Source organism: Peromyscus maniculatus, chromosome 3 (genome assembly GCF_049852395.1).
Source record: "Peromyscus maniculatus bairdii isolate BWxNUB_F1_BW_parent chromosome 3, HU_Pman_BW_mat_3.1, whole genome shotgun sequence".
Taxonomy (NCBI): domain Eukaryota; kingdom Metazoa; phylum Chordata; class Mammalia; order Rodentia; family Cricetidae; genus Peromyscus; species Peromyscus maniculatus.
In genome coordinates this window covers 86,620,693-86,639,895 of record NC_134854.1, presented here as the reverse complement: position 1 = coordinate 86,639,895, position 19,203 = coordinate 86,620,693, and the positions used below count along the sequence as shown (strand labels likewise).

Genomic DNA, 19,203 nt, shown 5'->3' with positions numbered 1-19,203 from the left:
TACTAATAAAATAAAATAAAATCTACTTCATGCTGGGCATTGGTGGCACATGCCTTTAATCCCAGCACTCTAGAGGCAGAGGCAGATGGATCCCTGAGGTCAAAGCCAGCCTGGTCTACAGAGTGAGTTTCAGGACAGCCAGGGCTACACAGAGAAATCCTGTCTAGAAAAACCAAAAACAAGCCAATAAAATGCCTACCTCAGTTGGTGATGATATTAACACCTTGTGGCTTTTGTATGCTTTCTGTAAATAATGGGCTGTGATATTTAATGGCACCAGCCCAATGAAGGAACATCTAAGGATTCATTCTAAGTAACAAATCCCAAATTATTGCCAAGCAATATCTTCAACACAAGATGATCCCATTTCTGCTCAATATTATACACTTCTATGGGGAAGGATTGAAAGAAGGTTAGAAACTATTACAACGGTTGTGAAATACAACAATGATCACAAATATTTTTATTAAGCCCGAGACATAATAACAGAATATTACAGGGAGACTCCAACCACATTTCATTAGAAGAAATATGAATATAACACAACAAAAGAGCCTACTATGGGAGATACATTCATACAGCAAAGTTAAGAGATTCACCGTGGCTTTAAGAGGTATGTTTCCCAACAACTTGCTAAGTGACCTGGGTCCTGTGATCAGGAGGTAGCATGGACACCTGCAGATTCCTGGTAGCCCTGTAGTGCTGATATTTCATATATATTCATACAGCATCAAAACTATATCTACTAAGTCAGGAGTTCCGAGTCTTGGGTACCTAAAAAAAAGCACTGCAAGATCCTATCAACCTTCTAACAACTTACCTAGCACCTTAGCAGTCAGGACGTCTTGAAAAGTAAGCTCCAATAATTAAGAAATCTCTCATTTATAAATAAGTTTATTTATAATGATATTTACATAATAAAAACAAAACACATAAAACTCACAAGTTGTACAAAGAATCTGGTGTATAATAAAAACAGCAATATAGACTGACAGGCAAAATTTAAAGGAATAGTTAATAAAGACTGAAATATCATATAGACAATTTTACTTCTAAATTTCATTTTGTCACCCACACTGATCCGGAATTGAACAATGGCTTCTCTTCAGTGGTCTTGTATTGGAAATCCTGGGAACTGGTAAATTATATTTTGGTACGAATTTATAATGACCTATGTCTACACAGTACCTAGTGCTGCCTTAGCGTGAAGTCACACGGAGTCTCCTTTGAAGTGAAGGAACTTGAAGTTAACCTGCTCTGCTGGCCTAGAAGAGCATCCGCAGCACTTGCCGGTCTGTGTATGGTAGCAGGAAGTATGTGGAGAACTGCAGCCGAAGTGACTGGGCAACAGCAAGAGAAGCAAAAGCGGGAGAGGAAAGAGATGGCAGCACACACCAGAGCAGGCGGTTAGTGAGCACACACGTGCAGAAAGAAAAGGAGAGAAGGAATGAGCCACAGCGCAGGAGAAAGGCTTTAGTTACTACCCACTGGAAAACAACTTAGTGCCTAGCCAAACAAATGAGTCTAACACAAGTAGGAAGAGGACCTGGGGATGTTAGTAGATGGAATGCCACCTTTCAATTCAGGCTAAGTTCTTATTGACATTGGTGAACATCTGCTTCAAATAGCAATAAAATGAAGGCTAAACAACCTATACTGCTTCATTCTTTAACATAATAAAAACTTCAAATGAGACAAGCAAAAACAAGACATAAGCATTGTCAAATAAGGCACATGTAAATCTACACACATTATCCAGTGAAAGACAATATATATATATATTTGGAGGTAGAAATAATTACAAAAATACTGACATTTCTAAAGCATTAGCATATTTGTTACAAACAATCACCAACTAATAATCCCCATTCAGAAAACTGCTTTGTAAAATGATGATTCAACATCTTCAGGATGTGAATATCTGGAGAATCCAGTTAGTGGCAAAAAGCTGTCCATACTATGAGAAATGCAACATGAAATTATAAAAAGTTACAAATGCTCATAAACCCCATGGTCACTGTGATGTGAATGTCCTTGAGTGCACCAAGTTGATATTTCCTCATCAATCGGGACTTCTGAGTTCTCCCTTCACAGGCCCATTGACGTTTTTAGTAATGTGGCTATATCTGCTGGCATATTCCCTTCATCAGCTGCAGGTCAGAAAATGATGTGAAACGTTACACAGAAATATCCAGGCTTCTAAGACATACTTCTTTTTTTTTTTTTTTTTTTTTGTGAGTTCCTACCTATAACTCATACCCAGTTTGTTTCAGCGTCATCTCATTAAAAACCTGCCCTTAGGGGCTGGGGATTTAGCTCAGTGGTAAGCGCTTGCTAGGCCCTGGGTTCAGTCCTCAGCTCAAAAAAAAAAAAATATCTGCCCTAACCATGCAACTTAGTTATTCATTTCCTAATTACTGGCAATGACATAGCTGTGAAGTCACAAATATTTCTAATGTGTGCAGCCATAAACTACAAATGACTTTATGAGTTACACAGCTGAAATGAAGCACAATGAATCACTTCTCACACAAAACTACAAGAACACTTTCACCTGCAGTATTCTCTGGTAAAAGACACAAATGTGCAGGGCCCAGAACACTGGACAAACCCTTAAGGAGTTCCTGGATCCCCTTCCCTCCAAGCTTATTCAACAGACCTGAAGACAGTCCATGGCACCAAGTTTTAACACTTGTCCTAAACTAACTGGTACCACCCTAAAGAAATGCAAGGAGAGCAAAGAGTGTCTTTTCAGGGTAAAGATACTACAGACAGAACAAAGTAATATCTAAAGGGTAAACTTTAGTAGGACCCTGGTTTCAAAAAAAAGTAACTATAAAAATATTATAAGGGTGCTGGAGAGAGATGGCTCAGCATTTGAGAGCACTGGCTGCTCTTCCAAAGGACCTGGGTTCAATTCCAAGCGCCCACATGATGGCTTACAATTCCAGTTCCCGAGGATCTGACGCCCTCTTCTGGCCTCAGTGTAAACTACACAAACGCAGTGTACAACATACATGCAGGCAACACACACACACACACACACACACACACACACACACACTCATAACAAAGTAAACAAATCTCATTAAAAAATATTAAAAGGACACTGGGAGAAATCTCAGTAGGAAATGTGATTATATCTGAAAATCACTTGCTTGAAACAACTCAGAAAGTATTTGTCTAAAATCCTGAGTGCTGGAGGAGAGAAAGTAAGCACAGACTGTGCCCATCAAAGCGGTCAGTCAGTGAGCTTTCCTTCACACCATCTTTCCAGCATTTTTATATCAAAATTTCTGTAATGAAAGTTCAAAAGTGTAATTAACCAGTTGCTTTAAGAAAGAATCCCACAATTTTTATCATAAAGCAACGGTTCTCTGCTTAATACAACTAGAAGGCTTGTTGAATTAGACAGCGTACCAACACCTCAGTTCCTAAGCACATAAGTGCAATAGAGAATTTGGAAATCTCCATTTCAAACTGGCAGGTGCCCAGGTGATACATGTAACTGCAGAATCTGAGCCCAAGACCAGCTCTAGAGAAACAGACTAAGAGGAATCATGCTTTAACCATGCTGTCAATAAACACACTCATCTACAAATGTGCCTTCATTCACAGGGCAAAAAAACTCCATGTGAGAGAAAGGAAGGAATACACATACTCGAGGCCTGGCGTCAGCACATCTTTTTAAAAATGAAAGCAGGCCACAGCTAAAGATATAATTCTTACAGTTGAAAGTAAAAAAGGGTAACATTGTATCCTTAGCTTTATGGGCAAGAAATAAAGCATCTCCTGTTGCAAACAACAACAAACAGGTAAACACCTTTCACAGAACAAAGGAAACACAGGGGAAGAGGGCTGTGAGATCCCCAATGTGCTTGGATGAACTCATGAGCTTAAGGACTCTCAACAACTGAGCCATCTTTCCAGCCCCATTTGCACATTTCTATCTCTTCAGTTTTAAATTATGTGACTATACTACTCATTAAAAATCACACACAAAAATAAAACATTTAAACTTAAAATTATCTTTTTTAAAAGTGGCATAGAAAGGAGTCATTTACTTGAGGTTTCTAAGGCCCAAGTAATTCAATCTGAAAAACGTCATTAAAAATTTTAAGTGTATTTTATTGTACTCTATTTTGATAAATATTTACTAGTAAAAATAAAATGATCTAAGTATTAGGGCTCTTAAAGTTACTTACATTATAAAATACATTTTCAACCTTTTGAGTTGATAATGTTACTCATTTAGTGGACAAATCAAAATTGTGAATGAAGCTATAGATCAGACTTGATTTTATTTTGGGGATATTATGGTGTCCTTATATGAGATGGAAGAGACAGATGTTTTCAAAATCAAGGTGTTTTTATCAATTCTGGCAAAAGAAATCTTAGTTACTGTTATACTTGACATAACTATGCACATCTTTTCCTATTTTGTCCTCCAAATCATACAAACTAGTTAAGATCCCTGGTAATCTATACTTTAATAAATATCAGCATTTCTGCTTACAAACAGCTTACCTTCATCTATTGTGGTCATATCTTGTTCTAGTTTCAACTTCTGTTGGTTAATTTTTAGCATGGACTCTTCAATGGTTCCTTGGCTTATTAATTTAATAACTAATACTTCTCTAAAAATAAACACATGACATTGTCCATATGTCACTAAAGTTATTTAAATAAATATTTCTAACAGTTCAACAAGACTAATAAGAACAGTAAGCAAATGACTCTGACGGTTAGAATAAGAATGGCCCCCATATGTTCATGTATTTGAATGCTGAGTCACAACCAGGGAGCGGCATATTAAAAGGATTAGAGGTGTGGCTTTGGAGGAAGTGTGTCACAGGGGTGGGTTTGAAGTTTCAAAAGCCCATACCAGGCCCAGTGTTTCTCTGCCTATGGACCAGGATGTAGAACTTTCAAGTACCACTCCAGCACCCACATCTACCATGCCTGCCACCATGCTCCCCACCATCACAACAATGGATCAAGCCTCTAAAACTGTAAGCAAGACCCTAATTAAATGCTTTCTTTTATAAGAGTTCCTTGGTAAGCCGGGCGGTGGTGGCGCACGCCTTTAATCCCAGCACTCGGGAGGCAGAGCCAGGCGGATTTCTGTGAGTTCGAGGCCAGCCTGGGCTACCAAGTGAGTCTCAGGAAAGGCGCAAAGCTACACAGAGAAACCCTGTCTCAAAAAAAAAAAAAAAAAAAAACCAAAAAGAGTTCCTTGGTCATGGTGTCTCTTCACAGCAATAGGACAGTGAATAAGACAGACCCATAATTAACTTCTTTTATTCAAACTACTTGAGACTGGCATTTAGAAGTATTAAAACATCCAGACATCCATCCTTTCCTACTGATCCAAGAGAACAGAAAAATATGTGTGCTTTTGAGAATTACTGATAAAACCTCATTACAATGGAACTGGAGATAGTTTGGTGATGGAGCATTTGCTAGACATGCATGATTGCCTGATTATATTTTTTCTGGTTTATTTTTAGCCCAGGTCTCTATGGAGCCCAAATTTACCAAGAACTTGCTCTGTAGGGTCAGGCTGGCTGGCCTGAACCTTGTAGCAATCTGATTTAGCCTCTCAAGTGATGCAATTATAGGCTACCACTACTGATAATATATGTCTCGTAAACTGTAGAACTAATTGGGATGGAGGTAGGAGGCTAATTTAATTACTAGAAAATGAATGAGTATACAGTACTTTACATAATGGATAGCATCAATGTATGTTGATTAAAAAATAAAACCTAAAGACAGAGTATCCAGCACACATTCTGTACTAATCAAGCCAGCACTTGATGAAAACTAAATTTTAACTGACAATACTTACTTAGTCTGCCCAACTCTATGGCACCTGTCTTCTGCTTGTTTGTCATTGTATGGATTGCAATCAATGTCATGAAGTATGACGACATTTGCTGAAGTCAGATTTATTCCTAATCCACCAGCTTTGGTTGACAAGAGAAATACAAAGATATCCATATCTGTATTAAACTCATCAATTAGATGAATCCTATAAGACAAATGGATTAGGTTCAATTTCACTAAATGGTAAATATGTAAAACTGAAAACAATCACTTCACGTGGAAAGCAAACCTAGGGGCCATATATACATTTTCTTCCCATTACATCTACTTTCTTCTGTCCTATGTCTAAAGGACCCTCTCATTTCAGTTCAACCATTCCATTTGATTGACTGAAATACTATTTTATTTTTTGGGTACTTTGGATGTGGCTAAAGAATACTCATCCAGTCTAACTTTCTCAGCTGTCTGACAGCTACCAGTAGACAGCAATACACCAGATGAACCAAGAACTGCATGATCTGATGGCATCCCAGGATTTGTTTGTCATGACTTTGACTGTTAACACTAATACAGGGGGAAAAATTCACCCTAGCTGATAAAAATAAACCAAGATACAAATGCCACTTAAACAGACTAGAAAAATTATTCTACTTTCTTCATTTTTTAAAAAACCTGTAAAAACTAGTTTGGGGGTGTGTTTTTTGGGGGGCTAGGGGGGGTTGAGGGTGGGCACAGGGGCTGGGCTGGCCTCAAATGTTAGATCCTCCTGCCAAACAAGAACTTTTATTTTTAAAAGTTTAATAAACCTTCAAAATATGAAAAATCTGAGCTTAAAATAATGTTGATTAAACAGTAAGATGCCTTAAACATAAATAACTTTTAAAGGGGAAAAATTCAGGGCTGAGGCCATGGCTTGGTTACAGTGTGTTTGCCTAGCACATGAAATGCCCTGGGTTTAATCCCTAACACTGCAAAAATAAAAATAACAAAAAAGGGGAAATTATGAAAAGCATACAATTCTGGGGGGAAAAAATTAAAGGAAAATAAGACACACACACATACCCCATAATAATTTGAAATAACATAGGCTGAAACTAACTTATAACGAGAAATTTCTATGAAATGCTCTCTCATTAAAAATGCTAGCAGGTGCACAACTGTGGTGTCTGACAGTAATACCAACCTTTCTGAAATCTGAGTCTTTCCATCTAATCGGAGGTACCTATGTTGATGATGCTTTAAGAGAACCTCTAATATATCCAGCATCATGGTGAACTGGCTGAATAATACAACTCTATCACCCTGTGGAAATACATTTATGGATTAGAATCAGGAAAGTAAAACCATTATACTACCCAAAGCCTTGAGGTCTACAAAATAAGGAGTTCTTTAAAGAGCCTTTTGGCAACTTTGCAGAAAATTCTTCATGATAAAATTATTTAGTGTTCATTAATTTTTTTAAAGTAAAAATCAAATAATGATACCAAGGATAAATGTATTTTTTTCTTGTATATGGATAAATTCACATTATTTCTGAACTTCAGTAACTGAAGTTTAACTGTCAGGTTTTAAGTTGAAGGTTTGATTATTATCTCCTTTTTATAATAAAACAGCATCATTCATCGAGTCCAGCTACATAATCACTATTTGGACATTAACACTGAAAATTTGAGCTATTTCATACAAATTGCAGTATCATTTGAAGAAATCAGTTACCTTTGAAATGATAATTAATACTTAAAAAATTAACACACAGGTGATTTAATCTGACTTTTATATTTTCTTTGAAGTTCTACAGAAAGAAAGATATGTAAAAGCAAATATTCTAAACACTAAACTGCCTGGGATAACAACAAAAGGAGAGTCATTCTTTCTAATGCTCTCTGCTTCAAAACTTCAGCTGGGCAGATACAGAGACAGTCATCCTTTTAAATACCTTCTGTTTCAACTCAGACAAGATGCATCCTAAGGCTCGGAATTTCCCAGAATCTAAGATCAAATCCATGTCTAACTGGTAATTATTAATGTGTCGATACTGTTTACAAAGTACATGTAGTTCAAAGTCTGTCATAACTTCCATGTCTTCAAAGATCAGGTCAGGGTTAGCCTCACAATGTGTAGGTTCCTTTTTAAAATGAAACACAACAAAACATAATACATAATTTATAATATGATGAGAATAATTTAATAGGAACATTACAAATTTGAAAAAATACCCAAACCAGACACCATTTTAGTACAACAGATTAAGAATAAGAAATGAGTATTAATCTGGGGTATCATTCGTAACTTTTCTAGAGATAGCATGTTCAAACACAGAGGAAAAAAACTTTTCCTTGTATTTGTCTGAACACTTCTTATCAAGATAACCATTTCTGCCGGGCGGTAGTGGTGCATGCCTTTAATCTCAGCACTTGGGAGACAGAGCCAGGCGGATCTCTGTGAGTTCGAGGCCAGCCTGGTCTACAGAGTGAGATCCAGGAAACTACATGGAGAAACCCTGTCTCAAAAAACATTATTAACATATAAAAACACCCTTTGCTCTTACTATATAAATAATTATTCTACAATTTGGAATTTAAAATTGAATAAAAAAAAATTCAAAATAACCCTGGCAAAGTTATCTAGAGGTTTACAGGAAACAAGAGTAGTATCATGATGAATGCTAACTAAAAATGAGTCAAAGTAACACAGGCAGGGAGAGTCCATTATAGGAATTCTTCGTATTTTTGTGTTTAAAATGTTCCATAAATTTAAAATATCAAAATAATTAAAAGACAACTCACTGCATTCAACACAGATTTGTCTACAAAAAGAATAAGGAGTTAAGAAAGAATGAGTCTAAAATAAAGCCTAAACTGACAAGAAGAAAAACACAACAAAGGAAAAACAAAGTGGAGAAAATAAATGAGGACACTATCCCACTAACCAGGACACATATCTGAGGATCTTTTAGTTTGGTTTAGTTCTCTTTTATAAAACTTAAAAATGTGTATGAAAGCCTAGCTGAAAAATTAGCAAACTTTTCTCATAAAGGGCCAGGGGTCAATTCGTAAATACTAAGTATTTTGGGCTTGGTTGGTATACTATTCTGCCCCTACAGTGAGAAACCCTAAGAGAACAACACAGATAAATGGGCATGCTTGTGTTTTAACAAAAAGAGTTACTGGCCCAGTTTGCTGACTCTAGGCCTAATTATATGCCCTTTCTCTTTTGTCCCTCAAATTATCTTTGCCTATAATATGTATTTAAGAATAGGGCTACAGATAGATAACGCAGAGCTTGGATAGCATGTGCGAGTCCTCCAATGGTTCAAAGGTGAATATGCCCAATGTTTCAGCAGCCTGACTCTCAGCATAAGACCATCCTAAACATTTCCCAGTGTTATCAGCAAAGCTCAGCGAGAGTATAGCATAAGCCCTTCCTTACCTTCAGCATTAGCTGAGACATCTCCTTCAGCTTCTCAGGTGTATAATACTGACGATGTAACAAAGGGTGATTGGCCATTTTCCTCAATTGCATCATGACATTGCACATTTCTGTGTTTTTTTCTGTGATCCAAAGAATATACATTAAAAAAAAAAAGAAATCAAAGTGAAAGAGAACTATTACTAAAGTCTACCTCAATATTTCGTTAAGCTAGGCAATGGTAGTAGACACCTAGCACTCAGGAGGCAGAGGCAGGCAGATCTTTGTATTTGAGGCCAGCCTGGTCTACAGAGCTAGTTCTAGGACAGCCAGGGCTACCCTGTCTTGAAAAAGAAAAGTTCTTCAAATCCCAGTTGACTTTAAGAAGATAATTACCCCTAATTACCATCGGCCCTAGTCTAAGGTCACGTTCCCATAGGCTGTGGACGTCAGATGTACCTAGGTTGTTGATGGACTTCTTCAGTCTATTGAAAAGGCCCCAGTACAGCTGCTCCTGCTTCTCTGACATTGCACACAGCTCAATCTGATCCTTCTTAGGAGGCAGCTGCTTGAGAACCTGGGAAAGGAAAATCACTTCATGATTTTTCTAAGAAAACAGAATTCTTAAGAAAAACATTACATCCCCAAAACACCAAGATGAAGAATTACCTCCTCCTTCACTCTTCTGAGAATAAAGGGCTTTATGATTTGCTTTGCGTGTGCTATTCTCTCCTTCTCGTAGATGCTCTGCTCATCTACTGGTTTCTAAGCAAAACAAAAACATCTTTTAAATAATCACAACAATCCCGTATTACAATATGCATAATCTGCAGACCCTCGAGTCACAGATGGCAATGCACATTTGACTGTCGGGGCTTTTCCCCTATGCAGAGGTATGGGTCAAACTCATGGATGGCCTTGGATATGACAGGCAGGTGTTTTACACTGAGCTATTGTCTGGGCCCAGAAAGTCACTTTTAAATTCTGAGTTGTAATCTATTTAAAGCTCCATATATATTTTGAGGTTTCATGTATATTATCATATATTTTACTGAAGTAATAAATCTGAACCAGACTAGTTGATATTTAGACCCAATCATCCAATTCAGTCACTGACTGAATAAATCAAATGAGTGCACACGTTTAAAGAGAGAGAACAAGGGGGTGAGGGGACAACAAACCCATGTCTTTGTTTAAAAAAAAAAAAAAGGTCTTTCCCAAAGTCAATATAATGTGATGCAAATCACAGGAATTAAAAACAGGGACAGTACCCAGTCAAAGCTAGTGCTTTTAAAGAATTACACAGTAGCCAGGCGGTGGTGGAGCATGCCTTTAATCCCAGCACTTGGGAGGCAGAGGTAGGCCTGGTCTACAGAGCAAGATCCAGGACAGGCACCAAAACTACACAGAGAAACCCTGTCTTGGGGAAAAAAAAAAAAAATTACACAGTAAAGCTTTATGTGAAGGGTCCCCTAGACTTAAGAGCTGGAAGAGTAGTTCATAAAATCTTCCAGTCTATTTCTACAGTTGTACATCAAATGGGAGCAATTAATCAGTAAACATCAAACAGATGATATGCAGTACAACAATCCATAGAAACAATCTTATAAGAAAAATACACATCTTGAGTCTAGCAGAAATGGTGCTCCAGCTCAGTGGAGAGGTACCAAGTGCTGGTGGGCACTAGGACCAGTCAGTGGTCCAGAGATAAGCCAGGTTTACAGGAACAGACTAGCTCAGAGATCCCTGGACACATAGCAATGGTTAGTGGACATCGCAGTGAAAAGATTAGGGTGGCCCTCAGCCTTAAACAAGTGCACAGCTTTGAACAAGACACTCAAATCACCCCCTGCAAAGCTGACAGGCCATTCTGGAAGAGGGAATAAAAAGAGTGTAAGAGTCAGAGGATGGGAATGAGGACCATGAAATGCTGTCCTATGGGCAGAGCATGGCCATGGCACTCATGAACTCACAGCAATGGAGAGAGACTGCCTAGGGGGCCTACATGAAACAGAGCCCCTAAATATTTAGTCACAGATGGGAGCAGGGGTCATTAGGCCTGGTCCAGAGGAGCTAATAGTAGTCAGAGCTGCTGGGGAAATCAAAGTCACTGCATTCATGCTATAGACACTGGTGAGTTATCAATGCTCCAGTAAATATGGATTTGGTTAAGCCCCGTGGGTTGCCAAGTAAAAACAGTAGATATGAAAGTGGGATTGGCACTTGGTGAGAAGAGGGTAGCAGATGGAGGTAAGGGGTTAAGAGAGGGCTGGGGGATGAATATGACGAGAATGCATTATAAACATGTATGAAATTATCAATGAGTAAATTAATAATAGTAAAACAATAAGGTGGAGAACAACAGAGGAAGATACCTCATGTCAACCTCTGGCTTGAACATGCACATGCACAAACAGAAAAGTCAAAGAAGGCCATCTTAAGGATCTCGGGGTGGATCTCAAGCTTCAAGCAAGATGCTCAAGAATGAAGCTGCTTAGATAAGGTCACTCACTCAGCTCAAAGCAAAGAACTGGAACCCCCTGACTCCAGTTAACTCTCTTTGCTCTGTAGCAGGTGGAGAAGAAGAGCCATGGAATGAAGCAGTAAAATAGAGCTTGCTGCACAAAGCACTGGGCATCTTCACATGCTCATATTCTCTATTAAAATCTAACAATTTAATCATGATAGTTTCTGTAGTCATAGACCACAAGAGATTCTTATGAAATGCATCTAAGTCTGAGAACACACTATTTTCCCTCTCATCAGACTATACATGGTAGAGTCATAGATCTAAAGGGATGTCAGGGAGTCACTTGGTTAGTATCAGGCTTCTGGGTAAGACCTCTAAGCTCTACTCCCAGAAGCCTCTGGCTTCCCAAGACAGTGCCTAGGCAGACAGGATATCTGGGTATCTGGAAATCCTAAACTCTAAGACCCTAGCTCTAGCTTTGGAAAGGCCAGTCACCCTCTCCAAGGTGGAGGGCCTTTCTGGTTTAGGTATTAAGTACTAGATTTCAGTCTTTGTCTTTTAGTTGATAGTATTATACAAGTTTTGTCTTATTAATGGTATTTTGATAATGACAACTGTATAAGATATTAAATTTAGTAGAAGCCGAGCCAGGGGGTGGCAGCGCACGCCTTTAATCCCAGCACTTGGGAGGCAGAGCCAGGAGGATCTCTGTGAGTTCAAGGCCAGCCTGGGCTACAAAGTGAGTTGCAGGAAAGGCACAAAACTACACAGAGAAACCCTGTCTCAGGGGGAAAAATTAGTAGAAGCCAAATAAAGGATATACAAGGGAAAAAAAAAGATGTATTTACTCAACTTGTTAGGATACTCAAAATTCAAAACTCCTGAATACTAGTGATAGAATTGATCATTCTTTTCCTCCACACTGTGGTGGATATATTTATACAGAGGTATACCAAGTACTTCAGCTCATGTGATAGCACATGTGCCATGGACACAAGAGTAAAAGACAAGAGTCACGAGTCCAGAACACTACCTCCACAGTTGAGGAAAACAAACATGCATGCTCACCGTTTTAGATGAAAACATCCTTCGGATCTCACTGGTGCTGCTACTAAACATGTGTGGCATAACAAAATTCAGCAATGACATGAGTTCTAGCAGATTATTCTGCACAGGTGTACCCGTGAGCAGTAAACGGTTATTGGCCTGAGAGTGAAGACAAAACTTAGATTAGTTTTCTTTAAGCATCTCTCCTTCCCTTCTTGTCTACCTTGTCCAGTAAAGAACACAAGAAAATTATAACCATCATTAGCAGTTTTACATTCCATGTAGAAGAGAGTTGAGATACTGATGTCAGTTACTAATATCTGCTGTACTTCAGGCAGAATGTGAAACTGCTGGCACGTTTGGAACGGAGTAATGTCTATGAGGTGGTGAAAGATGAACCATACTTGATATATATAGCCTGTCGTACAAACTGAAGCTCATGTGCAACACAGTACTAAGAGGTTTTGTCGGTTTTTGGTTTTGGTTTTTGGTTTTCTTTACATTTTTAAAGAATTACTGAAGAAAGAGAAACAAGTACATGACAGTGGCCAGGCAAAAAGGTCCTTAAAGACAAAGCATGCTGGTTCCTTGATATAGAATTTTGTATGTGTGTGCTTGTGTGTGCATGCGCACTATGTTAGGGAAGGTAAATTTTATCACAACCATTTATAAAGCACATTCTCACATTAATTGTCATTAGGTGCTGGTATCGGATAGAGCCCATATTCTTCAGCATATGGCCTTCATCGAAAATTGCATAATTCAATTTCAGCCGTCGAAAGAGACTGCGATCATCAGAGCTGCTGATTGCACAATTATACCTGGGGCAAAAAGAAAATGAGTTGTTTCAAATTATACATACATTTAGAGGCTTAGAGTTTACTAGGATACAATGTAATGTGAGTTTTAAAAACATTTTTCTTAAAAATGTATTTAATGGGCGGTGGTGGTGCACGCCTTTAATCCCAGCACTTGGGAGGCAGAGGCAAGCGGATCTCTGTGAGTTCAAGGCCAGCCTGGGCTACCAAGTGAGCTCCAGGAAAGGTGCAAAGCTACACAGAGAAACCCTGTCTCGAAAAACCAAAAAAAAAAAAAAATTACATTTATTTATTTCTTGTTTGTTATATAATTACATTTTTGACACCAAAGGCATAGGTGTATATATCATGTTCTTTCCTTCCTCACATTGTCAGGTCCATGGACAATTGCCTTACCTACTAAACCATCTCACTGGCCTCTAAATTATTTTCTTTTGACATTTTTGAATAGCTCCAACAAGACAGCAATAAACAGTCAGCTCTCAAATACCAATGTATTTTTACTGAATATTTACATATGTGTAACCAAATTATGCATTATTAACAAAAAGGAAATTGAAATGTCACAATATTAGACAACTCTGACACACTTGGGAAGCAGCAAATTTGAGAATAATTTAGAAATAATCTAGCACTGCTGTATACTTTGCCCCATAAATTTTTCCAAGAAGCAGAGTAGAACACAAAGGTGAAATAGAAAAGGGTCAAAGAACTAACAACCAGTTAACACCTAAGAGTTCAAGACTAGATATAGGGTCTTTTGACTTAAGAAAAAAATGATAAATCTCTTCAAAGGGGGTGGGTTGCAGAGACGGCTCAGCAGTTAAGAGCACTTCTTGCTCTTGAACAGAGGACCTGGGTTCCTTTCCTAACACCTATACTGGCAGCTCATAGCTGCATATAAATACAGATCCAGGGGATCTGAAACCCTCTTTTGGTCTCTGCTGACAACTTTACACACACTTAGGCACATATGCTCATATATGAAATACCTTAAATCCTTAAAAAAGGAAAAAGGACATTTTGGACAAATTCAACAATGGACTCCTGTAGAAGATGGCAGTAATAAAAATTTAAATGTTCTATAAAAATATTAAGCTTTCCACCACGTATTTACATTCATAGTTCCAAGCACGTAGTGACTATTTAGATATGTTGAAACTGGCTGTGGTGCCAGCCTGACATCTCAGCACCTGGGGGAGAAAGGCAGGAGGCAAAAGGATCAAGAGTTCAAGGATGTGCTCAGCTACGTGAACTGGAGATCAGCCCACCTAAATGAGACTCCCCAACTCAAAAAGGTGAAAGAAACAAACAAAAGGAATTAGTTTCCTTGTATTCCTTATTCTGCCCAAATTCAGATTTTTCATTTGGAGTAGATTTCATTATATTTATTATCTATACTTATTTGCAAGTTACAAATATAAATTACTGGTATGAGATCTCAAATTTTATCTTAAGCTTAACTGAGTTTTGTTATGCTCTCAATTAAATGAACAAAATTTTACCCCCATTTTTTTTAGTGAGCTACCAAAACCAAACAAACTCAAACAAAAGGCCTTACACAATAAATTTAAAAGGAAGAGCCTTCATTGTTAGCAAAAATCACTCTATCACTTCTGTTGCACAGCCCCAGCATAAACTAACTTACACATTACTACTACAAGATATTTTTCTAGCTGAGCATGGTGGTACATGCCTTTAATCCCAGTACTTGGGAGGCAGAGGCAGCCAAGTTGGAATTCAGCTTAATCTACATAGCGTTCCAGGCTAGCCAGGACTGCATAAGGAGACTCTGCCTTAAAAAAAAAAAAAAAAAAAAAAAAAAAAAAGAAAAAGAAAAAAGAAAAAAAGAAGACTATACAAATTCTCTCCACCTCCTCCCCAAATTTTCTTTGTAACAATTACTCACGTTGTAACAATTACATTGTAATCTTCATATTTATTATGGATGTTGAATCTAATTTGTTTACGCTCTTCTTGAGAACCTAGAATTTTAAAAGGAAGCATACTTTAATTGTATTGTGTTTAATTATATATTTTAATTTTGAAGAATTTTAAGATGAAAACCAAGTGACTTACCATAGTAACAGAGCACATTTAAAGTAGGACACCATAAGTTAACTTCTCTTAGCCAGTTATCTATAAAACACAAGAAATGATTTGAATCTGCTATTACAGGATTTATATTTATGAAGTCAATTTTGCTTTGACAACAGCACTATGAATATTACCCCTCAGGATTAAAATGAGAGGTTCTGAAGCGGCATCAAGGTCAGGGGAAGGGGCAGAAGACAACTTCAGTGAAGTGATAATTTCAACTCAGGGAGAGACGGTCTTTACTTTATACTTATATGCACAAAACACTCTCACCCCAACTTGTACATTCAATTAATTCAGAAGCAGATTAATTACTTAAGCAGGAATTAAATTACATACTTCTAGATTCAATTTTTTTTTTTTAAAGTTGGGAAGGGTAGTAATACCGGCTACTCAGGAGCTAAGCCAGAAGGATCACCCAGTCCACGAGTTCATGGAAGCATGGACAGACAACATAATAAGAGTTTCTTTCAACCCCCATCCCCTAAAATTGTATCATACTCTTTTAGTTTTTGCATTTGGCTATTTTTTGTTCCCCCCACACAGACCTTGTGTAGCCAAGGCGGACCTCAAACTCACTACACATATGAAGATGACCTTGAACCCCAATATTTCTAACTCTACTTCCAAGTATTTAAGATTACAGGTGTATGCCACCATACCCAGCTCTTCTGACTCTAAAAAGTAATCTATAAGTATTATGAAACCAAAATAAATGACTATGTCAAGTTCTTTGAAAATATTGTTAATGAACCCAAACTCTCCCCTCCCACACACGTACATTTATAAAAAGGAGAAAGTATATTCATCACCACCACATATACACACTAATATAAAACATCATGAAACACAAAGAGCTGTCCCCGGTATTTACAAACCTATGGTGGAGGCTGGAACAACAATCAAATGAGGCCCTTTATTACCCTCCTGGAAGAGGTATGCCAGGAATGCAATGGCTTGAATGGTTTTTCCTAGGCCCTAAAATTAAAAGTTTAAAAGACAATATATGAAAATTTAAAGTGAATGAAAATAAATAATTGAAAGAACAAAAGCAAAAGTAGCATTTCTGGGCAGGATTGATTTTTCCATTTCCCATACTCCACATCTGAGAATTTCTACAAAGTTTTTAGCCCTCAAATTAGATGAGTAGAACCTACAAATGATTCTATAACTTATTTTAATGAGCAGCATGGAAGATGGATCTTAACATGGTTTATATATGACACACATTTAATACGAAAGAATTTTGCATTGTATTAGAAGGAGATTCATTTTTGATTATTATGGGCCCAGGACTGTGGCCTAGATGGACTGAGCTACATTTCATAAATAGAGCAAAACATATACTTAACTCTATTGCTCTGCAAGTGCACTCTTAAGGATAGATAAGAAGACCATGTTACATGGCAGTTAAAAAGAAAACCAACTCTGACATAATGGTAGCAGATGAATCCCAGCAGCATCATGTTGTACTGAATGAGCCAGACAGAATAACTGTACAGTGTAGCCTGAGGTCAGCCTCTAGTGACAGGTTTCAAAACTGAGGTATAGAGCTAGGCTTGGTGGATCACATCTGTAATCCCAGCCAACTGGGAGGCTGAGGAAGATGATCTACACCAATTTTAGAAGAAACAGCTTGGGCTATAATACAGAAAGTTCCAGGCTGGCTTGGGAAATAGTGTTAAACCCTACTTCAAAACAAAAAGGCACAACATAAAAGGTCACTGAACTAGCACTTCAAGACAGCTAAGTAGCACCAACCAACTGTCACAAACTGAATGCATTTTGCTGGAGTCCTAACACTCAAGGATACAATATTCAGAGGACTGGCCATAGGAAGAGGTTAAAGGTAAATGCAGTTTTGAAGGTGGTGTCCTAATCCACTCAAACTGATGTTCTTTAAGAAGAAAAGGACCAAGGATTGGCACAAAGAGGCAATGACATCTGAGGACATAGAAACAATGTCAATGCTTGCAAGATAAGAGAGGCCTTAAAAGAAGCCAAGCCTGCTAGCACCTTCATCTTAGTCTTCTAGTCTCCAGAGCTGTGGGAAACAAACTTGTATGGTATGATCATGGTATTTTTGTTTTGACAAACTTAAATGTCAGACAACTTACAAATTTGTGCTTTATGTATAAAACTTCACATCATATATTCTTTTTGATACCAAATATAATCTGAATATAGAAATAAAATATTTTTATTAATATTAGTTCTCAAAGATTATGTCATCTGGTAAGAACTTGATAGCCCATGGAAGGCAAGGCTGACATTCAATGCCCAGGTCTGATTCCAAAGTTCATTTATACAACTGTCAGGCTCTTTACAATTGATGTTTGTAAGCATTTTGAAATGCCTCAGACATTACTTACTCTTATTATATTGAATAAATAGCATCTTTAGTAAGTATGAAGTGACAGTGTGAGGCTGGGCAGTGGTGGCGCATGTCTTTAATCCCAACACTCGAGAGGCAAGGGCAGGTGAATCTCTGTGAGTTCGAGGCCAGTCTGGTCTACAGAGCGAGTTCCAGGACAGGCTCCAAAGTTACAAAGAGAAACCCTGTCTCATCCCCACCTACCAAAAAATGACAGTGAGAATATGCATTACTGCATTTATTCATTTTTGAGACTCCAATGCCCAATGTGATTTAATGTACTCAGTGTTTATTCACCGGACACAACCTTTTCTTTGTTTGCTTGCCTTTTTGGTGATAGGGTTCACATGTAGCCCACGCTGGCCTCAAACTTGAAATCCTCCAGCCTTTGTCTCCCAAGTGCTGCACGCAACAGAGCCAGCATTTAACTCATGTACAATAAATACTTTTTACAAGTACAGCTGAAGGAAGGTGGTGGTCATATCAAACTAACAGTTAAGGTCATATATGACAATAACTGAACTAGTGGTTGTAACAAATTTTATGAGTTTAGCTCAAAGCAATTGTAATTTGGGAGAAAATAACTTGGAAAGACATTTAATAAAATTACAAGGACACTGAAATGATTTTGCTGATATTGTCATGTAATGTTTACTTTGATATATAATCATAACCAGAAAGATAAGCTTCTCTCAATTGTGGAGGAGTGAGGCTAAAACTACAGCAATAAAAACAAAGAAAGGGAAGAGTGTGTAAGATGCTGAAATGAGAGCAGTGAAAACCATAATGCCCAATGGAGGGCTAGGAAGTGGCTCAGTGGTAGGATGCTTGCCTAACATGTCCTGGGTCTCACAGCTCCACAAAAACAACCTGGCAACCAAAGAACAATAAAAACCATAAAAAAGCAAAACAACAGCAAGAGAAGATGCCATGTTTTAAATGCCAACATACTCTGAATGACATGTTGAATCACAAATTCTACTAATAGTATATACTTACCATTTCATCTGCCAAAATGCCATTGAGACCTTGTTTATGCACCAGTGCCAGCCAGTTCAAACCAACCTTCTGATAGGGCTTGAGGGACAAACTGATAAGAAAAAACAAATATTACAGATTTATACTTTTATTAATTTTTCTATACTAATGTAGAAATTTCT

The 19,203-nt window shown here is 37.8% G+C and overlaps 1 protein-coding gene across 3 annotated transcripts in view; it reads right to left on the bottom strand.

Moving 5' to 3' along the window:
- Positions 1-432: 432 nt before the first annotated feature.
- Positions 433-19,203, bottom strand: part of Smarcad1 (SNF2 related chromatin remodeling ATPase with DExD box 1) — a 73,099-nt gene continuing 54,328 nt past the window's right edge. For all 3 annotated transcript variants that reach the window (XM_042273422.2, XM_076566879.1, XM_076566878.1), the window contains 14 exons: positions 19,043-19,133; positions 16,548-16,647; positions 15,652-15,711; positions 15,482-15,557; positions 13,440-13,575; positions 12,776-12,913; positions 9,907-10,002; positions 9,697-9,814; positions 9,259-9,380; positions 7,766-7,954; positions 7,013-7,131; positions 5,852-6,034; positions 4,528-4,637; positions 433-2,150 (listed from right to left, as the gene is read on the bottom strand). In XM_042273422.2, the coding sequence (XP_042129356.1) occupies positions 2,089-2,150; positions 4,528-4,637; positions 5,852-6,034; positions 7,013-7,131; positions 7,766-7,954; positions 9,259-9,380; positions 9,697-9,814; positions 9,907-10,002; positions 12,776-12,913; positions 13,440-13,575; positions 15,482-15,557; positions 15,652-15,711; positions 16,548-16,647; positions 19,043-19,133 (1,600 nt within the window). In that variant the 3' untranslated portion in view covers positions 433-2,088. The remainder of the gene's footprint in view (positions 2,151-4,527; positions 4,638-5,851; positions 6,035-7,012; positions 7,132-7,765; positions 7,955-9,258; positions 9,381-9,696; positions 9,815-9,906; positions 10,003-12,775; positions 12,914-13,439; positions 13,576-15,481; positions 15,558-15,651; positions 15,712-16,547; positions 16,648-19,042; positions 19,134-19,203) is intronic.